General features: G+C 37.8%; 1 protein-coding gene across 2 annotated transcripts in view; it reads right to left on the reverse strand.

Moving 5' to 3' along the window:
- corin (corin, serine peptidase) overlaps positions 1–26,804 on the reverse strand; it is a 184,325-nt gene that overhangs the window by 101,869 nt on the left and 55,652 nt on the right. For both annotated transcript variants that reach the window (XM_039751395.1, XM_039751396.1), the window contains exon 4: positions 19,374–19,584. In XM_039751395.1, the coding sequence (XP_039607329.1) occupies positions 19,374–19,584 (211 nt within the window). The remainder of the gene's footprint in view (positions 1–19,373; positions 19,585–26,804) is intronic.

The raw sequence follows: 26,804 nt of genomic DNA on the forward strand, positions 1-26,804 counted from the left end.
GACATCTGTTTATTTATTTTTAAGGCATTCTTCACCAAATGTGCATGCATATAAATACAGATACATTTAAACACACAGTAGCAAAGCAATTTTAGGCTAAAGAACATAAAATGATCCTAACAATATATTTCCATTATTGTTATTGTTGAGATATGGCCAGTTTACAACAGAGAAGAATAAAACAAAACCTCTAGCAGCATCCCTGGAGAAAATAAATTCTGATGGTGCCCCACAGTTGGTTATCACACAAAGTCATAGGCAAATCACAGTTCTGGCAACCTAAGCCAAATGGACGCCTGCCCGTCCCCTCCTGAGTATAACAGAAGTTTGTGCTGAGCTGTCCAGTGAGAAAACAAACTCCTTTCACCCGCGAATTCTAAGGCTCCTAGTATTTATGGTGTCTCCGCATGAAGAGCTAAATTAAGAATTACTAGGCGCTTAAGAAAATATGTTTGGAATGTAGAATACCCGAATACAAAAACAAAAAGTAGTTATGAAAATAAGGACATTAAAATGATTTTTAACATATTATTTACCTTTTCTAAATTTCCATACTTTACAGTGCTATTCTACCTGCAGTAGGGACATGCTAAATGCAGTAGTCCAAAACCTTCAACGTTTTGAAGCTCAGTGAACCATGTTTGCCAGGACATGTATAATGTAGCACAAACACTGCTGTCTTATAAGACTGGGAGCCATGTTTGAATTCCCAGAGAGACAAATACACAGACTCTAAATTTCTAAGGCAATGTAAAAAATATATGTGGCTACATGCATGGCTGTCTCTTTTGAATCCAATGTTTGTTTCTGTCTGCCATGACTGGCTCTTGTTTGCTTCACTCTAAACTTGGAAATGAGGATTCAAATTTAAGGTGAAATTAAAAATGAGTAGCACATTAATTGTTTTCAGCAAAATCTACTTTACATGTTACCCATAGCATCTATTTTGGTACGTGTTAATTATGCACCCACAAAAGCATTTTGTGCTGTATTATATCTTTCTTGATTAACTATAAAATATCTCTAAAAGTCAAAATGAAATCCTTGAGAAAGGGAGAGAGAGAATGTAAGTGGTGGCACAGGCTAAGAAGAGGGACACTGTGTAGAAAACCCGTATCACACAGCTGAGAGATCCAAATCTGCAAATGGCTAATGGAGATCTCAATGAGCTAAGCAGGAGAACTCAGATCTCACCTCTGCAGGGAGTAAAACTAGATGAAGAGAGGCGCTGTCACCCTAGATGATTCCTCACCAGTGTCAATTCGGAACTCATCTGAGATTAGCTTAGGAAGAGGGTGAATGTAGTAGGCTGAAAGAATTTGGAGCTTCACGTAACTGCTTACAAGGTCAGAAAGCTGACCTGGGGGGAGTTTACTTTTTTGGCTCAAAAGCTTAAAAGCGTTTAACGGAGCCCTGTTTTCTCTTTCCACTGCTGATGTCTCAAAGAAGACGTGCAGCCGAGAGAAGGGAAAGACACCATCAGCAGTTCCTCGAATGTAACAATGACGGCACGTCATGCAGCTAAGAAAGCCAGATCTGCAATTGACTGGACCCTGGTTCCCATAATACCTTACCTGTCAGGTACGACAACAAGAGAGAGAGATAGTGGGAATGTCACCTGGAACAATTCACAGACAGTGACAGGGACACAATTTTTATTGTGACCAATCTCTCCTAGGATGTGCATTCTGAAATCTCGATGTTGGGATTTTGATCTGTCAAACAGTTTGAAACAATAATAAGAAAAGTTTTTGCTTTCAAGTGTAAGCTGTGGTAAAGGATTATGAGAACAGATGATTGTTCTTAATGTAATATTAATAGTTTCTGACGGATAGTAATAAACCATATCCTACTGTAGGGATGAGTTTATAAGATTTCTAAAACACCCCTTCATGCAAACCAAGCAGATAAGGTGGACACAATAAAGTAAAATGTGTCATAGTATACATTTATTCACTCTTGTAAACTTTTAAGGGATCATTTTATTTTCAGATTGTTTGATCCTCCAAGGTTAAATGGTAACCATTATCAAAATGACTGGACTGACCTGTTAACCCTCATAACACATATTTTCAGGTTCTCAGCCCAAAGTGGATGATGTTACCATTTAGAATGATGTCTAAGAAAATTGTATAAGTTCCCAGTTATACAAAAGAGTGGACACTCTCAGGGCCACAACCTCAAGTCTTGGATGGCTACAATGACTGTAAACATTTTTAAAAATACCAGTAACGGCGAATACATTTGACTTGAGCATTCATAGTTTTCATACTCTTTCTCTGTATGTTTAGCATTCGTTTGCTCAGAGGTTGATAAGCTTGCTGTTTCCTGAGCAGCTCTTCTTTTCTCCACCCTAGTGGCCCACTTCTTCTCTTCTTTTGTCGACATCTTTTCGCGTTAAAACTGATTAAGTCCGTGTTTGTGTTGCAAGTACTTAGTACATTTTCCTTAATTTTTCACTTAAGCTGGCACTTAACTCTTCAATCTGCCTCAAGAATGATTTAAGATATAAAGAGGTAGGGGAAGTGACGGCGAAGGTAGTAGGGATGAGAACGGCGCCCCGTACTCATGTGCCACCCGGCCACCCTGCTGGCCGTTGTCGAGAGTTGATTCTACAATAAAATAAAATAAAAATAAAAAGAGGAATTGGAGATCAATCATCACCCCGAAAGCAGACAATAGACGTCACGTAGTATATGTGTACCAAATTTCAGGTTAATAGGTCAAACGGTTTGCGAGCTACAGGTGATTTAAAATCCTGGACTGACAAACAGACAGCCACGGTAGAGTATTATATAAGAAGATTTTACATTCTGACATGATCATGTTTTGTAGCTGAGGGAACAATCAACCTCCTGGCTTTATCTTTCTAAACATTGAATTCAAACAGATTAACTGACAGAGGTTCAAATGAAACCAGTTGTGAGCTGCAGCACTCTCTTAATCTGCAGTTCATTTTCTTTCATTAAGAAAAATAAGCATTTAAAGAGCCAAATCTTAAGCAAGTTACCTAAAAATTAAGAAGATGAGGACTGAATAAATGTATTTGCATTAAAAGTTGTGTCAGCAATTATAATGTGTGTGAAGTTTATTGAAAAGTAATATTCTAAATATAAATATGAGTCCTTTATTAGACTGCAGACAAGGCCACTTTACAGAGTGAAATGTTTGTTTAGCAGCAGTAATTGGCTTCACATTAAGAAAAGGAAGAAAAAAAAAAGCTTGGGCCTGTTATATCTCTCACAGGATGACTTTGAGACTCTGAGGCTATGTAAATATTTTTTATAGTATGCACATTTGACATTTGCCTTGTAGTTGGTTGACAAAGGGCTATGTGTTGTTTCAATGGGGCATTTGTTTTCTTTATGTTTAAAAGTATCGTTATTTCTTGACTTGAAATCCCCTTTGTTTTATTTAAGAATCATAGCAAATCCTACCACTAATCTTTCCAAGCTTTTTAATTTCTGAGTTTCACTAAACATGTCAATCTACTGTTAAATAATTCTTCATCGGCTGTGCTTCATAAGTATAACAGGACTGTTACTCTTTTGATGCATTCCACTTAGTCTGGATTGATACAAAATATAAGTCAAGCCCTGCACTAAATTTTAATTAAAGGAACTGCAGGAGTAGAATGACCTTGACCCTTTCATAATGAACACAGTGTAATTTCTTAACATATTTAAAAAAAAAAAAAAACAACTCCAAGAAACATTCATCTTCCATTAATTATTTTGTTCTGTCTTACATGCACTTTATCTGCTTTATTTGTGTGTGTTTACTCATGGTGCTCAGCTTTCCCTCAACATCTTTTTGGTTGGGTTTTAATCTTAATTGACCAATTGAGAGTGACGAAGTACATTTATTAATGCATGATTATGCCATGCAATAAGTTTGAGTTCCAGGTTTTCCTATCTTGTGACCCGTCTCCAGTTTCTGTTGGAAGATCTCAAACTAGGATTTTCAAACTAACTGGGAGATATAATCACTTCATAAGTAGTTTTGCTGAATTCAGATGTATAATACATACTCCTGCAGACAACCATGAGTGAATTGTGCTTAAAACTGAGTGGGAACAATTACACGGCTCACTAAGTGTCACATTCCTAAACCAATCCAACACCTCACAATGGATGTGCTCAAAGGCCATTTTAAACTGCAACAAGCAGAGGTGAGCTTGTTTACCTGGTATGACATACAGCAAGCTTCTGAATACGATGAACCATTTACAGTTGAAAAGTTTCCTAAAAAAACCCTACTAGACATATATATATAAATTTGTGTCACATGAGCAAATTTACAAATAAATACAACCTGTTCTAAAAATAAACATAACTCACATAAAAACCTTTTTGTAACATCAGATCACACATTGGAATTCAACAGCAGCATCAGTGGACAACTGGTAAATGTGAACGATACGTTGTCATACAGTAGGTGCTGTGAGTGCTCTCTGTTGTTCAGCATTATGACAGTAGTGCAGGAGTCAATGTAAGGCTGAAAATATTAGCAGCTATATTCTTGAAAATATTAATTTAAAAATGTGCATTTGAAGTAAACAATCTGTCACAATCCCTCAAAAAGACTGCCATTAAGGGAGCTGATAATGAAGAGTCCCAGGAGATGCAGATTTCAATACTTAAAACATACAAACCAACAAATCTGCCTAATGACACCAGTAAAACAATGGACATGGCTGCACAACATCCACCTTCTGACCACAAGTCTAAATGAATAACTAAAGAAACCTCACACTACTGTCTAACTGGAAATGCAAACATGGCATGACGAAATAGCCATAGCACTTTAACACACTGTATATTGTAAGTGCCACACAGGATGGGCAAAGATCCCGAACAGGAGAGGGGATGGTTCCTTATCTGGATGGGAGGCTACTAGAGGACAGACAGACATCCTGGCCAAGGGAGAGAAAGGTACCAGACCCAAAAAGGTCCTGGATGGACATCCCGACCAGGAAAAAAGACTCCTTACCTGGGCTGGAAGCCCCAGGCAGATGCACAGGTATCCCGACCAAATATATTTCTAGGACCTTTCCTGGCCAGGATGAAAGGGGAGGACAGGGAAGAACTGTCTCTGGGGTTTGTTTATTTCCTTGTTCAGGACAGTCAGAGTTGGGCCAAAAGGAACGCAACACTCGACTAGAGGAGGGAAATGAGGTGGAGAGAGGAGAGGTGAATTGGAGAAGAAACAACTTGTTTTCGTGCTTAGAACTGAGGTATTATGTCATAAAACACCCTTTATTTGAACCTGGGACTGTCTTTGTGTATTTGTGTTTGGGGATCTCTGGTGCCCTCTAGCCTTCACAATATCTGTTCACCACAATGCTTCCCTAAACTCTATTTGCTGTTGTTATGTCATATGGTGATACAATAGTTAAAATGACAGAAAAATGTTGTAGCTGACGGAGGCACTTCTCAAACGTGTGGAGCAAACTGTAGAGGTCTACGTGCACATGTGTGTCTGTCTCCACTGTAACAGCTCTCATTACAACGTGCAACTTAATTATTAAGCTTCAGTTGCCTTGTGCTTCTGAACAGATAACAGCAGTTTTGGTCTTTTATTTCCTTTTTTGGCATCAAGTCTTTCATTCAGTTTCTTTTTCTTTATCCCTCAACCCTGACAATTTAGTTTAGTGCACGGACTCAAAGAAGTAGGTGCAGGTATTTAGGAAGAAGACTTGTGTGTGTAGCTTTTACAGCGCAGGATTTAATAAACATTTTTGTCCCCAGACAAATATTGTTATTTGAGAATCACATCTGGCCCTGCGAGTCTACTGCAGAATGTCCTGGATCCACCCTCTTGGTCAATTTGCTGGTAAGGCCTAAAGGTGCAGCCCTTTCAAGTGAAGGCACGCTAAGCCTCATCTCTGTCCTGAAATGCTATTCTTGAAAATCACTTGTGATTCTTAAAAAAGAATGAGGACACAACTGTTAGGCTTGCCAGTGCAAGCATTAAAACTGAAACTCCTGCTGTGTTCAGCGTACATATTCTTTGGCTTTCTCTAGGACTATAACAGACATGTTGACAAAACTGGCAAAATAGGACACTCCTTATTATCTAGGCAAGAGCAAAAGAAATCAGGGCTGCTGCTCCTCAATGGAAAGCTCCACATTCTAGAATTCTGGGTTATTCTAAAGAATGCTGCTAACTTGTAATGGAAAAGGAAGCTTCACAGAATAACTTAATGGATGGATAAAAACTGAGTTCACTTATTTTTGGTGTTTAAACACTGAAATGAAATTTTTTAATCTCCTTTAGAAAAAGCATATTTAGATTGCAAATTGTTTCTTGAAATTTCTTCCTTATTACCAGTTTACTGCAATTAGTGTATCTTTGGGTCACTTTGTAAAATGCTTTCACAATTTCATTTCTCAGGGACACATTCTAAATCAAAGGGACACAAAGCTGTGGATATTCATGGAGCTTTTTCAGCTCGGTGCCCTAATACTGCACATTACAATTAATTGTGTTTTTGCCCTTACCTTTATAAGACATCATAAGCAGCTGTGTTTCATCTGCCAAAATCCTGTCTGTTCTAAAATAGCAGCAGTCAAATCTGATCAAGTCACTTTAGAGAAAAATGCCCATCAAGTGGGGTCTGTGACTAGCATTTTAAGAGGACTTTCATCTAGCCCTTAAAATTCTAGACAGTATGCAGGTCAGCTGGATTTGCATTTCTGGAAATATTGATCTATTTAAAGAACAATTTAGGCAAAATTAATCAACTTAGGTCCAAAAGTTTAAAAAATGTTTTCAAAATTTGACTATCAATATATGCAGCATGTAATAGTAAATTAATAAACTTTAATAAAAACTACAAGAAATACTTCTTTAATTAAAAAACTACTGAAATAATGCCCCACCCTGGAGGATATGATATCATTATGCAGCAGCATTAATAAGAGAGTATTACAGTTATTTTTCTTTTCAGCTTTTACATGTTACAACATCCACAATTTATTTTTAAAATGCCCATAATCACAAAGAATGCATCAGCTGGCTTAAAAATATTAAAATGGTAAGTCTGCATTAAGCAGGGCATATGGATGTAAGCTTTCTCTGCCAACATATTTTTAGATTTTGAAAGGTGTGTGTTGTCACATTAGAACGGCAATGTGTTTGTTAAGATAAGAACAGACCTGAACCATGTGATTAAGCAGAGTTGCTTGTCTGGCATGAGCCTCTCAGCGTGCATACCTACCTAGTTACAAATGTACCAACTATGTCAATGACCACTGCCCATACAGCTCACAATAATCAAATATAAGGAGATGAGGGCATCGTCTTAGAGGCAGAAGCACTCTGGAACAGCTTTGGATTAGCTTTATAAGCAACAGCTGAAAGAACACTGACACTAAGAGACCTCCATGCCACCAGTCACTACACTTTGTGAAATCTGCCAAACAGCCAGGTTGTATGGTGTGAATGGTCACATATTAATGACAATGACTGCTAAAAACTACTTTCTGGTTGCCTGTTTGTCAATTCTGCCTATTTGGGCATAGATAAAAGGAGAGACGCCTCCTGTGGTGATGAGTCACAGTAGCAGATAATCCTGGGTAAAATCGGACCACAGTTCTGGGTGCAAGTGCATCGTGGCCGTAGTCTGTAGCTCCTTTCAAATTAGTAAATACAGGACTACAACACAAAGTGGAAAAAAAAAAAAATGACGAGTAACTCTGGATCTACAGGAAAAGAGTCTTTACATTAAGATGAAGCATTAATGTTTTAGGAAGGTTACCACAAAGCATATCTGCGATAAAGCTCCTCAAATACTGTAAATAAATAAATGGACACAATGAAATGTTTGATTCAAGAACAAATTATTAAAGAATTATAAATGTAAAAGCAGATCTTGCCAGACAAAAACTAATTATTTAACACATTATCAACAAGCTTTCAGTTTCGCTACTAAAGCTAAAATTATTCTGAAAAAAAAAAAAAAACCAATAACAACTCTATTCAAGCAAACTCAAAAGACTAAAACCATACTGAAGTTTGACCATACCTTTTTACAGCTACTGAAAAGATATTATAAGTCAAAATGAAAGAGAAATAAACACATGAAACATGATATAATCTGAAATAAGTGCATGCAGGCATTTCTAAAATTGCCCTGTAATGTTTATTGATTCAATCCGGGCAAAAATTCATCATCACCATCATGACGTTTCGATGCTAGTGAATATGACATGCAACTGTACAGACATTTCCAATGTTATTTACAAAGTACATTGTGTTTTTGTGTTTTGTATTGTACTTTTGTGGTTTACTGAATGAAGCATACTTTTTACTGAGTGCTATTTTCAGTTTTTTTTTTTAATGTGGTTTTGCATTTTATTGTATCTGCATTATAACTGTAAATGTGTACAGTGCTCCGAGACATGACTGAGAACTGTGGATAAAAAAATACATTGAGCTGAATCTTGCATTCTTCATATATAGTACACTACCTTATACAAGACTTGCACAATTAGGCCAAAACTATTACAGATATACAGGTACAGAGCATAGGTAAATATACAGTGTTTTTAATTCTATCTACCCATTCATTTTGCAAAATCCTCTCATCTCCACATTAGCTTTATAGGAGTACCCATAGAACAAACATGTAGACATGGGGTGCATGTGTAAACGTCAAGCAGACAATTACTGTGTGAAGATTAGGACCCACACGCTGGGAGGCAGAAGGGGTTGCCCCTGTCCTACCATTATGCCTCTACACTTACCCCAACTCAACAACCATCAACTGTTTTTTCTTGATTTAGACTGCATGATAATATACAACACTGGGGCACCACCTGGATAATATAAGGACAGACAGTGTCGATGGTCACCACTCCTAAAAAACATATATTGGACAATGTTATATGTAATACATTTTATACTGAGCCACGTATTTAAAGAATACTGATCATTGTATACTGAGTGGCTACCCCTTTTTACTACATTTGCTCTTTCCATGTAGTTCATTTACAGAGTAATACTTGTACAAGTTAACAAACAGTAACCAACAGATTATGTGTGCAGGAGGTATATGGGAAGACTAAAGATTTAAATGGATGAGAACCAGTCCAAACTCAGACCGTGTTCCTGTGGCTGGAAACAGAGCACTAATGAAGGGGGCTTATGAAGGCTGGCGTGACTTGTGCAGAATGACAAAGGGTAAACTGACAGCTAAATCCAAGTGAGCTGCCAAAAAGAGGCATATCAGAATGAATCATTTATTAACCTTTTTTAAAGAAACACTGTTGACAACCTGACTGAGTTTTTGTGGACAAAGAAACCAAATAATATATGCCTGGTCTGAATCTCAATACCTGCTGACCAGTATTTATGGGAGGGCAGCAATATGGCAAAAACAGCATGAGCACATGACTCCATCAAGCTAGCAGACATATTGTGGTGAAGTAATAGTGTAATACAAGCTGAGCAAAGTTCCAATGCAACATGATATCTAAACATTGAAGGAAATTTGGGCATGTCTTCCTAGCAGGAGTGTACCTATTTGTGAATGGGCTTTTTCAGCAGAATAATGTTCCATGCCATGGTGCCAGACAAGTACTAGAATGTTTCAGGAGCACACCACTGAATTCCACGTAACTTAGTACTGTTTCCATTCAGCAGATCCATGAAATGAAACAGAATGAATAGTTTACAGAAGAGACTCTCCATCAGCTAATTTTCAACATGTCTAAGATGTAATGGAGCACCTTCTTTCCAGTTCCACACTTTTAATGTCTTGTTAATCTTGTAAGTCAGATGAATTCTGGCTAATCTGAACCCAAATGGTGTGACCTTCTCACTATTAGGTACAGCAGGTGTACTTTGTAAAGTAACCATTCCGTGTAGGGTATAAGCTTTTATTAACAATTTAAATTTAGCAGGCAGAACAAGAGTAGACAACTCTAATTGTGAACTACTAAATTCATAATTGTACGCTCACTATTGTTCTTAGTATATTATCAGGAAGCCAACATTGTAGTGGGGCAGTTAGCAATTTTGTGTTTATTTTTGGCCCTGAATAAATAACCTCTGAAAAGTGTTTGAGCCTTGATGAGATCTGTCAGTTTCAAGTGGTCACACATCTGATGTCTGACGTTCTTCTCATAAGCGCTTAGTTAGCTTCACCCTGAATTCAAGAAGTGTTACTGTGATGGTGTCATGTCCAGAGATATAAATACCATTTCTGAAGATAAAATGAGAGTAGGAAAAATCATTAGGCTGAGTTGCTAGTTGGACATGGCTCTTTTTTTCTTTTGTCTCAGGATGGAACATGTTGCTATATTTTTAGGACATCTGCATGAGGTTTTACCCTCTGATTTATTTATATCCTTTTAATATCATCTTACTACTAGCAAAATATCAAAATGTAATTAAATTTGGATCATGATCACTTTGAATTATGTGTTTTGCTTAAGGTCAAAATGCCTGTAACTGGTACCAAGAATGATTTAAAAATAAAACATAATGAGCTTTCTCATGAAAACCATCGGAAAAAAGGAGGATGAGAAGTACTAGGATGGGTGAACTTAGAAATAATTGTTTTCTCTGTACACACAGGAGATTTTTTTCTAGTGGAAAAAATGCATGGAATGGCAACTTTTAGTTCAAATGACTTTTGCTCAAATGTTCATTATCATCTTAGATTATTTTCCTGCAAGGTGATTCTTACTGGTCAGTCATTTCCTATTGAACTGATTGTGTGCTCATAAATGTGTAGTGTCTGATTTAGCCTTAGCTCTTCCTCTTGGAGAGTGGCATGGTGGAAGTGTGCATGGCACCATTTCCTCATGGATCAAGGGTCTTGGATTCAACTCCTGAGTCTGCTTTGTATGGAGTCTGCTCATTCTCAATGTGTTTTTGAGCGTTTTTCCTCAGAGTCTTGTGCCGCACTACCTTCCATGTGTGTGTGACAGGGCCTTGTTATAGACCTGTCCCAACCTACTACAGTTCCTGCCATTCACGCAGTGCTGCTGTGGAAGGCTTTAGCCCTTTGCAACCCTGAATTAGATTAAGTACATTTGAGGAGGTTATGTCTCCCGGAGTTCATACAGTCATGTGTCAATACACATAAGATACATATAATAATACAATACAGAAAAGTTAGATTTGAATTCTCTAAAATTACAAAAATATAGGCCTAGTCTAAAGTGATAACATTGCAAAACAAACAAACAAAATCATGCAACTTCAAGTGGGAAACAAGCTAGAGATAGTGTCAAAATTATGACATACATGGCTACCTGTTTGCTGTACAGCATATACTGTGCCTGCAGCAGCAGAATTAAGTTAGCACTGAACAGAAACTTCTCATCTGCCTATTGTGGTATATGGCCGGCCAGTCATCCCAGCCAATACCCCCAGGCTGCCAGATGGAGCCATCCCTGCAACGTGGAGAGGCCCCGAGTTTCAGCAGGGCATCATGGACTATGGAATTTTAATACACAACCCTGCTGGATAGCGTCGGGGCCGACAGGGGACACTGCAGGGAGACACAGAGACATTTGTTTTTCATACAGCCCGGAAGTACTTACAGGTCACGAGGACGGAAGAAATAAAGTGCTTCCGGGCTGACGAAGAAAAGATCTGACCTGGAAGTGATAAGGAGTCACATGGACTGCGGGTGAAGGAACAACTTCCGGGTCAGGGACTATAAAAGGACTAAGGGAACTCCCAGACGGCGAGCTGAGCTGGGTGGAAGGGTGGCAACGCGTCTGGGAGTGGAGGATTGTATTGTTATTGATTATTGGTATTTATTATATGAGCATTGAGGAGAGGAGGGTGCTTGTGCACTGCATTTGTCCAAATAAAGAAGATTATTGGACTTTTACCTGGTGTCTGACGTCTTGGACAAGGGTTCAAGGGAGCGATAGCGCCCCCTATCTGTCACACTATGTAGAAGAAAACACCTTAGACAACTTTCAGCAGCACACGACAAACTGCCATGGCAAGCAAGAAATGTAAAAAGAAAGCAGGAAGTATGTTTGTCTGGCCATTTGTCAATAAAATTTAACCTTCCAGAACTGAAACAAACATATACCATTATTTTTGAATAGTATTAAATAAGAGTGCCCCCTAGCATACTCTCAGTTCTAACATTCTGAAAAAGAACGCTTTTATTTAGCTAAACAGATCCAACAAGGACAGAATACACCAATTGATGCTGCTGTCTCATATTAAGGAGATTTAGGTTCGTGTCCCGGGTCCTCCCTGTGTGGAAAGTGCTTTGAATAGTGAGAAAGTGCTATATAAATGTAAAGAATTTTCATTATGATGCAGCATATCAAAGGAATAGCACAAAACAAACATTGACCCTCTACTGGGGTCTGTCTCCCACCTTTTTATAGCACAAACCAATTCTCTCCCTCTTATGTATTTGGCATCTTGAGCTTGAGCTCAGAGACTAATGCTGTTAGAGTCTGGCTGTTTCAGGATTGTGAAAGCCTAATAAGTATTTAAGTGGACTGACTTACAGGGCAAATCATTGGAAATTACAGAAAAAAGACAAAGCAGAGACAGTCAGGTTCCTTGTAAGTGGTACGGCCTTTTTGTTATTAAACAAAGTGCATCCTACAGAGCAGCACAATCTGCTGTCTACAGTTACATGAAAACTGATGGGACCTACGTACAGATAAAAGGTCTTCCCAAAATAACAACCCAACACTTAGGCACAAATTATCAACATGAATGCTGCCAACATTGCTCATTAAACTCTCATCAGCATGCCAAGTTTATACCTTAGGCTTGGCTCTTTAAGCAGTTGTTAAACCGCAAGAGCTCAAACTAGCAAGAACATTTAAAAGACAGACTTGACAGCTCAGTAGGAAATCTGAATATCCATGCCAGATAGAAACACTCAGCAGGCTTACCATTAATCCGCTAAAAATCTTTTACTAATGAAAACTGTTTAAAAACAGTTTACTGTATTTCAATGTACAATGCCTAAACTGTTTAACCAGAGGGAAGCAGGGTGGTACGGTGGTAGCCGAGGTTGGATGGGTGTTGCAGTGTCCTTTACTGCAAGGAACAGTCCCCAAAGGTTGTGATCAGTAATGATATAAACATAATTAAAAGTGTTTCAATGAAACCATTAAACTACCATCAGCTGGCACTTTTGAGATGTTGAGAGTTCTCCATTCAAATAATACACCAAAAGAATATTCACCTTTGACTATCACACCTCTCTGTTAACATCCAAGTGCGAAAGCATAATGGCCTGGACATGGAAAAATGGAACCAGCCCAGAATAAGTTACAGCTTATTTTACAGATAATTCTATCCTTTCAATTAACTATTATTAAAACTGTTTAAAATACTTTGAGGTTGCAACTGAATTAGCCAGCAGCACTGGGCTCATGGCAGGCACCTGGCCTGGATACACAAGAAAGAGCAGATGTCAAAAGAAGACTAAAAAATGAACAAAACACAATGTTAGCACAAATGGAAACTAGAAAAGGACTAAGCATGAGCATGTCATGTAACTTGTGTAGACAGCAGGACACTCTGCAGCTATCCAGAACCATTTCACGTTATTTGTCAGTTTATGCTATCAAAAGGTTAGGTAGGTTTTCATAGTGATGTTAGTGGGACTGCACACTGCTTTTTGTTTATGTACTATTTCAAAACTCTTCTTATGGTATGTTGTGATGCTGTGGAAACACAAACATCTGTAAGACAGCTGAAGACAATTGGGTCTTGGGGAGAAAATCTCAATTAATATGAAAATGGACGTTTTCACACTCTTGTCTTTATTCAGATTTTTTTTTTTAATGTGGAATTGTGCTTTTTAATGAATTCTCTGACAAGTCAGTGTAAAGCATGACATTGTATGTCAGTTATAAGCTAAATTTGTCCGTGTGATATTTAGTATATGATTAGTACAGATGATGTTTAAGCATATCAGAGCAACAAATGGCCACCCACTTTTAATAACAAGGTTCAATGATGGGACATATTTGCATCTTGTCAGCAGTACCTGAAACCTGTGGAGGTAAATGACCTGGGTTGGAATTCCAGTTTGGTCACTACTTGTGCAAGTTCCTGGTTTTCTTTTACCACTATGAGTAACAGTCACTGAGTAAATGGGTTACTCACACTTACAGTTGCCTGAATCTGACTATACTTAATCAGTACTGTTTAATGATGGTTAATAATCCTTAGGTTCTTGATTAAACAGATTTTATTAGTCTGGTGCACTTTCAAAAAATATTTAAATACCATTGCATATAAAGCTGAATTTTTACAATTTCTAGATCAATGCTATTACATACTTATTTATACAGTAATGAAAACTTTTGTAATAATTTTGTGAATTCAATATTTGCCGAAAGCTATAGATCACATTTATTTATTTTATCTAAAGCAACCTATTAATCCCAAGTGCAGTGCATGAATATCCCTGTTCAGAAGTATCCATCCACCCATCCTTTTTTTGTGTCCCTTTTCCCATTTCATGGTAGCAGAGTATGCCAGTGAATCAGGAACCAGGTAGGCATTGGGTCTGTCTCAGGGCACATTCAACTGCAAATGAATACTACTTACAGAGTAAATCTACCTAATGACCTAACAGGCATTTCTTAAGGAGGTGTGAAGCAGCCAAGTATCCACAGAAGGACCACTTGGCCAAAGAGGGCATATTTGTCTTTTATTATTCAATTAGCTACTGCATTTGGACAATAGGTAGTGTTGCTGTCTTCATGAAACACGTCTCTATGGTGTAGTAACTAGCTATGCTGCAGTCACAAATATCACCAATTATCTTCTTATTATATAAAAATTGAAGAACATTACTAAGAATGCCATGTGATTATAAGAAATTAAGGTGTGATAAAGGTGCCTCTAATCTTAGACTGCATTGGACAGAAGATCATAAGGGTCTCAGTGAGAGTTATTGTTTTAGGAAGGGTCCTTCCCCTGGCTGGGGTTCAAATTCATGTCTGTTTTTGATTTTTTTTTAATTATGTTAGTTCTGATTTTGTTGATTGGGCGCATTATTCTTTGTTTTTGATTTTATGTATGTAAGCTGTCTGAGTAATGCTCCATGTGTTTTTAGGGTGGTCCCCCAAGTGGAGGTGCCACCTGCCAGTCACCGCCATATAAATCCGGAGGGTCTTCCAAAGTACCTGGGAGTTCATTTTCAATTTGCTTTGGAGTTTGGTGAGTGTTTTCTAGTTTAATTTTGTGCTATTTGGGATTTACTAGATTTTTCAATATCTTGCTCTGTATTTTGACTTTTCTGAGGATTTCGTATTGGGACTTGTTCACCTTGAATTGCCCTTGCCAGCAACTCCTTTTTGCCTTCTGTGCTTTATGGAACTACAAGTACTTACAGAGCTTTTTTTGTGAAATAAACCTTTTTATTTTATAAAGATTTGGTGTTTGTCCCATTTGCGAGCCAGCATTTGTCTCTGTTATCCTCCATAGTGAGCATTATTGGAAGTGTTTGGGACTATATGCTTTGAAACTTATTGGGACTTACATGCTTTGAACTCCAAGTTCACGACAGATATCACAGTTCTAATACTTTTAACTGCTCCTCTGTACTGATTTATAGGAAAAAATGATCAGCAAGAACGCAGAGGCCCTGACAAAAGCAACAGACAAGCTAAAGCAGAACAAAAAATAAATGTAGCTACAGTATATCTCAAAAGATGTATTATAGAAGAAGAAATAAAGGTGTAATAATAAAAATATCTGTGGTAATTGAGGTATGTCCTCAGCAAATATAGAAGATATAAAAGTAGCAACTTTAAAGCAAAGGGCAGCAGCAGCGGGTCATTTCCAGAACACTTGGAAGAAGGTTCCAAGGAATAAAGGTGAAGCAGGTGTGAATTATTAGGTCGTTCTTTTTCATGACAAGAATTCCCCATAACTGACTGCATAGGCAATAAATTATTCTGACAGTAATGTCTGCAAATTATAAGAGAGCTTTCAACTAACCTTTGTTTAATACAAAGCGCACTTCTTCAAGGAGCTTCAAAATATTATAGAAAATGAAGGCAAAAGGATAAACTTATAGAACGGTGAACTTCTCAAGGAATCAGCCAATTTTGGCAAAATGGATAAAAAATCAACACAGATTGACTTACAGGAAAGACAAAGGTAATGTTTTCTGTGCTGATGTTGATCCCAAAGGAAATGAACTAGCTGCAAGTGCTCTTTAGTCTTGTGGTTAAAAAGGGGAAGTAGAAATAATTTTGTTCAGATGCAATAACAATATCTGTAAGGCTCAGGGCAACCAGATTAATGCAGGAAAGCTAAAGTGGCTGAGAATGACAGATGGTGCCGTGTGAGATTTAAACTCGCACTTCATTTATGCAGTGCGCTGCACAGATATGCAGATTCCCAGCCGCAAGGGGAAAGAGGAGAAGGCCTTGTCGACATTGAAAAGTCAGCGAACAAGGGAAGAGAATGCCTTAATGGCCAATGCAGACGCTTCAGCCTGGGCACGTTGTAATGGTCAAGCATGAAATCTTTACTTCCGAGGTAAACGTTACACTCCCACGTCTAGACAAGATCTCCTTTAATAGCCTCCTTTGTTTTGTCAGCAGTAGAAAAGCAGAAAATTTAAATACAAAAAAAAAAGTGATCAAAGAATTATTGTTTCAAAGATCTGTTTATCTATTTCAGAAAAAAAAGCCTTTCTTTGCAAGAAGAATCATATATTACCCAGTAAATAGAAATATGATATTCCAATTACCAGAACACAAGACAATGACCATATACAGTAAATACACATATATAAAAATATTTTTATCAGGTTCAAGAGGTGCCTAATATTGGTGACACATGAAAAGTTTAAAATACTTGACTATTTTCCTTTTCCTATATTTTCTATGTTAAGAAATAACAACACTGAATTTGTTAAAAATCAGACATGAAGGAAGCTGAACCGGCCACACTAAAAGACCCTCTACTGCCTAGAATGCTAGCATCGCCTCTGCCTGGGATGGCGGTGCCATCACTGCCCCATAACTGCCAGAATTCTATAATGCTATCCCCCACATTTATTTGCTGTCTTTGGGGAAATTTATTTCTGTCTCCTTACATGTAAAGGGCCTTAGCATCCGTTTCAGTGTATGAAATGGCTGGGATTGGACTCTCATCTTTGCACTCTCAGCCTTACTGCAGAGTAGACAGCAAAGTGACCAAACTAGCCAAGCTAAAAAACATTTCTTTCAGCTAAAGTGTTGCTGCTCTCTGCAAAGACAGTGTCATGAACTTTAATAATACACATGAATGTTGAATACAGTTATAATAGTACAGAAGGTAGTACAAAATTTTGGAGAGTCGTACTGCAGTAAACACAATCAGCTGAAGATAACTAAGTAACTGTTCATGCAGCATGATTTGGGTGGCGTTTACCTTGCAAAATGCTGATTTACTGGACACACGTGAAAAGCTCTGTTCACAAGGTCCAAGGGTCATTGTGCTTAAGAAGAAAATGTTTCTTTTTGTAGTTTTAGTAAGAAGCTATCTTTGCCATCTCTTGCATTTTCTGAATCATTCTTCTGGTCCATTTCATCACCTTTACAGCTAGACACTACTTAAAGATCAAGAACCAATAACTTTATATGTATAGCTAGACTATTCAAAGGGGACTTCCATTAAACAACTGGGCTTTAAACTTTTATGAGTTTTCCAATGCAGCTGTTCAATACATCCAATGGCACACATCTGACATGAAGTATTAGTTGACATAGGATGTGTTTATAATTAGAGCCATAAATAAATTGTAATCCACTGTTTTTGCTTTCCCAGGAGATGCTGCAACCACTGGCTTGAACGTAGTTGTCATTCATGAGCTGCTAGCCTCCATGACTGACAAGAGTATCCATACTGTAATAACTGTGAAAGCCCAAGATTCTGATTTGGTCTCGACTCTGTACAGGGAGGCAGGTTCAGAAAATGGAAGGATTTACTTTTTAGTGTCAGCAGAAGAACATAAAGAGGAGCATACAGTTCCTACTTCTGAGTGGTAATTCAATATTAAACATTTCAAAGAATCAAAAGAACTCCAAATCTGTTACCAAACACTGCAACTGAAATGTAAGTCAGCTCATACAGTGGGTGGGATGTGCTGCTTATGTGCTTTTAGGTTGTTTTTTCCGACACTGTCAATCAGCTAGCTTGTCTTGTCATGCTGGAATTTCATTCCGTCACCTTGGTCAGACGTTTTAGACACAGAAACACATGATTAGCAAACGTACACTAAAACAAAAAACAGATGTGCTTTGGAACAAAAAGGCTTCAGCTGCAATTTCAAGTGTGAACCTGTTTTCTTGGTTATGGTACTTAATTTAATATTTGTAACTTATTTCACAATTATTAACTATTCTGTTGCCCAGCTTTCCATGTATGAAATAAAAAAGTAAGTCATTACAATGCTTTTCTTGTTTTTCAGTTTAATACAAAACTTTGCATTTGTGATCCTAACACTCTTTAAAAAAAACTGCAATTATTTTAGTAATAAAAACAAGAACTCTGTTTGCCATAATGAATCATTTTTCTTTTTTGATACATCACATTACTCAGAATGTGAGACAACACGTAATGCCAACTGCTTTGAATAAGATTAGCCTCTTGTGGTATTCACTTTATTCACTATTTCGTCAGCATGTTTCTGCGTAAGCATGTAAACCAGGATTAGCTACACTGCTGCCAACTGCAGCCCTCCAATCTCAAAAAGTCACCAACACGTCATAAAAAGGCACAAATCTGGCAAGCTATTGGAATCAATTTGTCTTCGATACAGGCAGTCTCTTCCTGCCTTAAGCGCCTAAAGGACATGAGGGAATTTACCCTCAAGCAGTTTCTAATTAGGATAGCAATCACAGTAAAAAGCTGACAAGATCTACCACAAGTCTTGAATTAATTTACACATTTTTAAGGAGGAATATCAAAACGCTTAAAAGCATTTGGCGGCATTAACACATTGGTCGCTTGTAACATACTGTTTTACATTGACAGTCAGTGTTGCATGAAGACTAGAATCTACGCATCTACATGCAGATGAAAGTTTACTCTGAAGATACAATGTGTCCTGATAGAAGACACAAAAAGTCACTAACAGATGTCCAACTGTAACATTACTACCAACTTGATAAGATTTGTAGTTTACAGGAATGTTAATTATGGCTCTGACATTACAGCTGGAATTTTGGTATTGGATTGCAAAATGATTCTCCTATCTTTACTTGCTGAACTGCTTAGCATTCTGATGAATCTTATAAAGATCATTTCTTGGTTATGTTGTGTGCAATGAAAGAAATTTTACGGAAAAACCATTTACATAGAAATATGACAGTCTGCTATTTGATACAAAGTTGGTGATTTAGCATCGCACGTACCTTTTGTCACCCTTCTCCAAGCATTCTGGAAGAGAAAGGCTACAACCAAAAAGCATGATGTGCCGATAGCAACCCAGTCGGTTCAGATAGCTGAAGAACTTGAGAAACATTTCAATTTCGATGCTTTTGACAACAGCAAGGCGAGATGTAAGACTGGTCTTATTGTAGGGCAATAAGAGACACTTACTGACACTGACATCTATACAGGCATCTGCAAGAAGATGGGAAGAAAGAGAGGATTGTTTAGGCTTTCAGAAGACATTACTTTATACAGTATACTTTATTTATACACTGTTGAAACAGTCTACTATTTACACACATATATAATAATTATTTCTTGAACCGGTTATGATGGATTTTTAGAATTGTCATTCTGTTGCATTGTAGACTCATTAAAATTACCACTAGTTGTATCCACAAGCTGCCTTGGCATAACAAATTCCAACAATGCCTGCAAACATTGGAGGAATATCAGCAGTCTATCACATCACACATGGATTTATTTTGGTTGTAATTTCTAAACGTACAGTACAAAAATAGATTAGGCTGAAAAAAATATGTCACAGAGACAACAATAAACACTGTGACATTTTCTGGTATGCTTTGCTAATTACAGGTGACCAGAACTTGTAGTCTCTTTTGGTAGCATTGGATACAAAGTAGTGATCAACCCTGGATGTGACAGAAGCTTGTCAAAGAACACACTCCCATATACAGTGTGGTGGACGGCTGAGGCCCTTACCTAGCCGGGATGCCCTGATTATGGAAGGACCGGGGGACCAGAGTATTTTCTGGACAGTTTCTCCCCAGGACCAAGAGAGGGCAGACCCCTTGGCTTCCAGCCGGGCCACGGGACATGAGCATAGAAGCTCAACACTGTTTGACCCGTGGCCACTGCCAGAGGGCACCTGGATGTTTGCAGGGCCCTATTTTGTAGCACGTCCGCCACATCCGGAGGTGCTGCTGGAAGACGTTCGTTGGGCACCTGGAGTCTTTCCGGGTGCCCTATAAAAAGGGGCCTGTTGCCAGCATTCAGCGGCCTGAGTCGGGAGGAAGAGGACAAAGCCTGTGTGGAGGACTGAAGGTGAATGCATAGGCGACAGGACTGTGCTATCAATGGTATATTATTATTTTTATATTGCTGAGAAGTGGCAGCTGAAAAGTAAAGGTGTGTGTTGTGTGCTGAAACCTGTGTCTTGCCTGTCTGTGTCGGGGTTAGGGTGGCTGTATGGACCCGGGCATCACAACAGTCATACAAGGGCAATTTAGACATACCATTTAATCTATCATTAATGCCCCTGGGATATGGGAGGATGATAAGGCACCTTATCTTTTAGTGCATCCAAGGAGAATTGCCCTACAAACTGGGCATGTGACAATCTTAATACTACAACTACTACAGACCAAGTCTAAATATCAAAAGTCACAGGAAGATTAAACCGTTCCCAAGCACGCCTTCTTTAGAAAGTGGCCCCATTCCATTTTTGGTAGTATGTGACACAAGTGTAAATATTTTACCAGCACATATCTGATTCTATTTGTGACGCACATCTTCTCCACAAGCACTAATGCATACTGCAATGTCACATAAATCACGATGGAAGAAAACCGACCTCCAGTTTGCAGCAAGGAGGGAGCTGCATTTAGGCAAAATTACAGGAAAAGCACATTTTTAATATAAAAATGTACACTAGCACAGTTATTTCCATTGGCAATCTGGTATACCAGTGCTGGTGATGACCCACAACTCTGTCACTGTAAATCATCTCTGAACTGGACTCACACAGTGCCGCAGAGGGTTACAAAACATTTACCGAGGTTTCAATTGTTCACTTCCCAGCCATTTCACATCGCTCAATGACTAAAGCACAAGCTCCCACCAGTCTTCTTTTTTCCTCTTTTTTTAACTTTGCAAGTTTATGCAAGCATATATTGCTGACATTGCTGCTACAGGACTCACTTTACTATATATATTTTGAGACATGGAAGATGTCACCATTTTAAGATGAAGCTCTTATTCTTTCTGCTTTAGATATAAAACATAACATCATTCCCACAGCTTTATAAGTTAAGTCCAGGTTAGATTTTAAATAAGTTTAATTGCAACTTACATGTATGCACTGATTCTGTATATTGGAAGCAGAACACAAATACAATAACTTCCTAAACATGACTTGGAAATCTCAATTTCAAAGGATGACCAATGAAATATTTCAAAATATTCAGGAATATATTTGAAGATATTTCGATCCACTTGAGGCATCGTAAAATGCATTTTTCATATAATGAAACAGATTATGAAATGTTGAAATAGATTTAATTAAAATCTTTAAAATACACTCTCACATATGTATAATTTGAAGATGAGCGGCACAAGGATTAACACTGATGCCTCACAGAACAAACCCTCTCCAGTTGTACTCCCATGCTATTTGAGGGGAGTTTATCCATTCTTCCCTTATTAGCATGACCTTTCAACCCACATGTCCAAAGACATGATAACCTGAGACTCAGATGGGCCTGGAACAAAAGTTGGACTATGAGAAACTGTGCTCTGTGATGTGGTGGCCCCTGCCTCTTGCCTGAGGCTTCCAGGATTACCTAGAGTACCACCCAGACATGTATGGAATTAAACAGATTTGGGATTGTTACTTGTTATAATTTCAATATTTATATAAATGTTAATTTGCCTTGACCCAAAAGTTTGTTATTCACATATAAACCAAGTAAAATTGACTGGATCAAGAGGTAAAATTAAGATGCAGATCACAGTACTTATATTTTGGAAGAAACCCTCTTATCAGGTGATCAGATAAAAAAAATCTCTGTCACCAGAGGGAAGAAATGTGCTAAAAGACAACAAAAAAAATTCATCTAATGATAAAATTCAAAACAAGTGCAAATCCATGTATGATATTAGAACATTGGAACAATTTTGATGAGAGCAGGCGATTCAGCTCAGCAAAGCCAATAACTCCTGTTCACCTAGCTTCTCCAGAATGACATCAGGTTGAGTTTTGAACGTAGAAAAACTTTCTAGTGTTTGTGCAAAATGTTTCCCTAAAAATTTTCAGCCACGTCTCTGTTCTTGCTGAAGAAGTCATTTTAAAATAACAGATGGATCCACTGTACTAATGCCCTTCATAATTTTAAACACTTCAGTCATGTCGCCTCTTAATGTTTCTTCCTTAAACTGAAAAATTCTTTCAATCTTTCCTTATAGATCATACTTCAAAGATCCTGGAATTAGCCTAGTTGCTTTTCAGGGGATTATTTTTTCTAGTGCTGCTATTGCTTTTGTTTTTTGTCATATGGAGCCAAAACTAAACACATTATTCCAGATGAGGCCTCGCCAGTGCATTATAAAGCTTAAGAATAACCTCACTTGATTTGTAGTGAACACATCGGGCTGGCTGTATCACTGAACGTTCTATTAGCCTCCTTAATCATTTCTGCAAACTGAATCTGAATCTAGAAGTGAAGAATCCATGACGACTCCTAAGTTCTTACTAATAAAGTGCACTTTCAAGTATCGAAACGTCTATTGTGTATTCAACTGTAACACTTTCATTTTCCATATGTAATACTTTACATTTCATTACTCATGAATTTGCCCAAGAATGAATCCTGCCCAGGCCCCACTGTCTATAAGCAAAGTTGAAAACCAAGCAGTTCACTGCCTTGCCTCCTTAAATACCAGAAACTGATACTGCCTGATAAAAAGATGTTACTAGTATGGCAGTGCGAACCTGAGTGTAACAACAGTAGAAAATAACTTAAATATTTTACAGAATAATTTTGCATCTGCAGGGTATGAGTAATGAGAAGTGAACTCTACATTTGAATCACTTAGCATGAGCAAGCATGAGCAAGCGGTGTCTGAAAGAAATAATAATAGAAACATTATAAATTATTACGACAGGAAACAAGGATGTGGGGATACTAACGGAAGCAGACTAAGAGTAAGTTTCCTAAAAATATCTGAACCTTTAAGCCATTGCTTGTGAGTATTCTGCACACATGAGGTGTTTAGGAATTGACAAGCTCTACAGGGCTGACTGTCATGTTCTCTAAAATGTTTTCACACATTTACATTTCTTCTTAAGCATCTATATATTTTTTTAGGCCATCCCAATTTGTTTTTATGTAAATTCAAAAAACAGCAGCCAATGCCAATGTCACTTCTAAGAACAAAACCAAATGAATGTTTTGTGACAGATTGGAAGCATGTCTGCAGAAAGTTTATACCACATTAACCATAACAGACCACTGTAGACAGATGACTCAAATAAGGTCACCCACTGTAAAAGTTCTGGTGGCAATGTATTATTGTATCAAGCACATGACACTTACAAATACAAAGAAATTGTTTATTTAAAACTTTCATACATTCATCCAATTGTAACACTAATGATAAACAAACAAATCATGTTGAATGCTATTAAATAACAGCAACAACATTTATTCCTATAGCAGATTTTCATTCAAAGGATGTATCTCAAAGTGCTTTACAACCATGTCAAAGAAGTAGTTATTTGCAAAAAAAATGAAATTTAGATTATTTAGAAAAATAAATGAATAAATAGCATACAAAAGATAAATAAATAATACACATTTTCATAAGACAGAAATATAATTAAGAATACTAGAGTCCTTAAATGTAGAATTGTTTTTTTAAGTTTCAAAATGACAGTCCAAAGATGGCCAGTTGGCTAGCATGGAGAAAAAAAAAATTAAAAAAAACTCTGCAGGTGGCCAGATTCAGTTTTCTCTTCCCGTACCACAGAGCCTCACTGCAGCCCAGACTTGACGCAAGTGCTGACCGGTCAGGATTGGGCAAACACTGCACCTTTGACAAGAATAATGCAGTACTCTATGCGCCAAGAGCCTCTGGAAAACACAAATCTTAAAAAATCATTTAGGACTACAAATGTTTTCTAATCCTCTTCCTTAATCTACCCAAGCAACTGTCATAAAACTCTTAATTTTTGTGGGAGTAACAGATTACACAACTAGTCAATAAACTAGGTGCCTTGTACTCTCCTTTAAAGTCTAGTTCTCTGTTATCTGTTTACTGTTAATCAGACAAATGAATTTTATTTATATTGATTTCTGGTAAGTCACATTAGATAAGAAATGCAACTACTAAATAATGATAATGAAATACCAGTCAATAATTATTACAATGCATTATTTGCTGCATACAGAGTACGTTGCATTCTAAATTTCCTATTGGATAGAAGGCTGTCCATACCATTGACGACAATGGGACAGCTGAATGTGCCCAACCAGAAATAACAACAGGTTGTTCTTGGAAATTCACAGTTTAGATTCAAAATGTATATATAAAAATGTGACAGTCCTAGTAGCCACTGATTATATGTCGTGAAGAGTGGATTTTAAAAGCATGTGGAAAGTGAGGGGCTTAAAACTAGAGTAGGCGTAGCTTTACATCGCTCTGGTATCTTCACCAGATAGTGTGTTATACATATAGAGTTAATCGATTGTTACCTCTTGGCTCTCTGTAGATAAAATATCTTCATTTATGTGCATACTGTGCATCAACAGTATGTTCTGCAATAAAAATTTCTTGACCATTTGTTTGCATGAACTTACATATCTACATTTTCTAAACTCAACAAAAAACTCCTGCATTATGGTTCATTCTCTTAATTACTAATAACAAATCTCAATATTCAGGGCTTGGAGACCTGTGCCTATCCCAGCAGCATTTGATGGATGTAAAAAGCAACCATGGAGAGCTAAAGCTGCAATGAATATATGACATCTCTCTATTATGAAAAAAAATCTTGAGACAATGCAAGACTTTTTTCCTGCAACGAGACGTGATCTTTTGAAGAGAGACAGAGAGACATTTTTGTGAGACAGTCAAGTCACGTCATACTTACAACCCTTGGAAGTAAGTCCCGTGATACACTTGCAGAGCAGGTTAGAGATAATGGAAGTAGGAAAATTCGAAAGTCTCAAAAAAATAAGAGTAAAGATCACAGCGCAAGCAAATGGAAAATATTACTCAATGAAATAACGGAACAGCAAAAAGAGATCAAATAGTGTTTGAGGATGTCTGGGGGAGAAGAGAGACAACTCGGTGAGACAAAAGGACGGCTGCTGTACAGGCTTTTAAACGTTTGAAGCACCGCACAAAATGTAGATCATGCGGCACAGCAGCAGCAGCAGCAAGCCAGCAGCTGATCGAGCAAAGAAGAAGTAAAAAAAAACAACTGTTAATTGTTTCCAAATGTATCATCATTTAAGAGGGGTTTTGGAGGATTGGACGCGTCTCCTTGGGGTGCATTCAGCTCCCCTTTTCACAACGGCATGTTGCGTCGGGGGGGGGGGTGCTGGGGTTGGCGAGCGAAGTATTCATTAGTTTTGAAAATCTATTTTTCATTTTTGTTATTAAATTTTGTTTTGTTAGCATAGAAAAGGCAGCACAGCATGTGTAGACATTGTGTGGTCATAATGATAATACACACCAATTCAAATTAAAATAGAATACACATGTTGTGTTCAATTGCTATCAGACAGACTGGAATATGAGTTTGAGTCAGAAATTTCACGTAAGAGCTCCGAGTCAGTCAATTAGGAGAAAATGAAACTACCTGAATTCCTCAAGTTGTGACACTTCAATCAAGAAATAAAATATAAAAAATATGTTCTGGTAAGCTAGAAATGATATTTTTGAGGTCAAATTGCATGAAATGGTGACAGATGCATTTTAAGATGTTTAGTTATCTCTTTATCTCCATTAAAAAAAATACATGAAGAATCAAACCATAGCAAGCAAAGCCAGTGGCCCTCCAAGTAGCATTTTGTAAATAGTTTTGGGCCCAGTGATATTTTGCTAAGGCTACTCAGGTTAACACTAGGATATGGCTCAATCAGTTTGTGTTTAGCATTTTCATTCATGTGAAATTAAAGCCAAATAATGTGTACTCAAACCCTAGATGAGCATATGTGCTCTGCCAAATGAAGCTTAACTTCATATCATCTTGATGGAGAGGCTGAGATCTTCTTCTCAACTTACTCAAACATAAAGCACTAAATTATAGTTTCTTTGATAATTAAACAGTAGATGAAAAACCACTCTGGCACATACCCAGTCCGTGAAAAAATGTGCACTTTGATACTTTTTGATATTTAAAGCTTAGCTAATGCAAGTAAATTATTCACCTACTTATTCCAAATCAAGCTGCCTTCCATTAAAAAAGCTGTGCCATGATTTAGTTTCATCTTCTTGAAGTTCTACATACTGTGGTCCCCGGCCGGGGCTGGGGCCCGGCCGGGACGCCCAGGAGGACGAGAGGAGGGCTTGTGCCTCCTCCACACCGCGAGGGGGCGTCCGTCCTGGTTTAGTTGGGAGCCACGGGTCGAGGGCATGGAAGCCCTACCCTGTAGGGGCCCGTGGAT

The sequence above is a fragment of the Polypterus senegalus genome, chromosome 4, assembly GCF_016835505.1.
Source record: "Polypterus senegalus isolate Bchr_013 chromosome 4, ASM1683550v1, whole genome shotgun sequence".
NCBI classification, from domain to species: Eukaryota; Metazoa; Chordata; class Cladistia; order Polypteriformes; family Polypteridae; genus Polypterus; species Polypterus senegalus.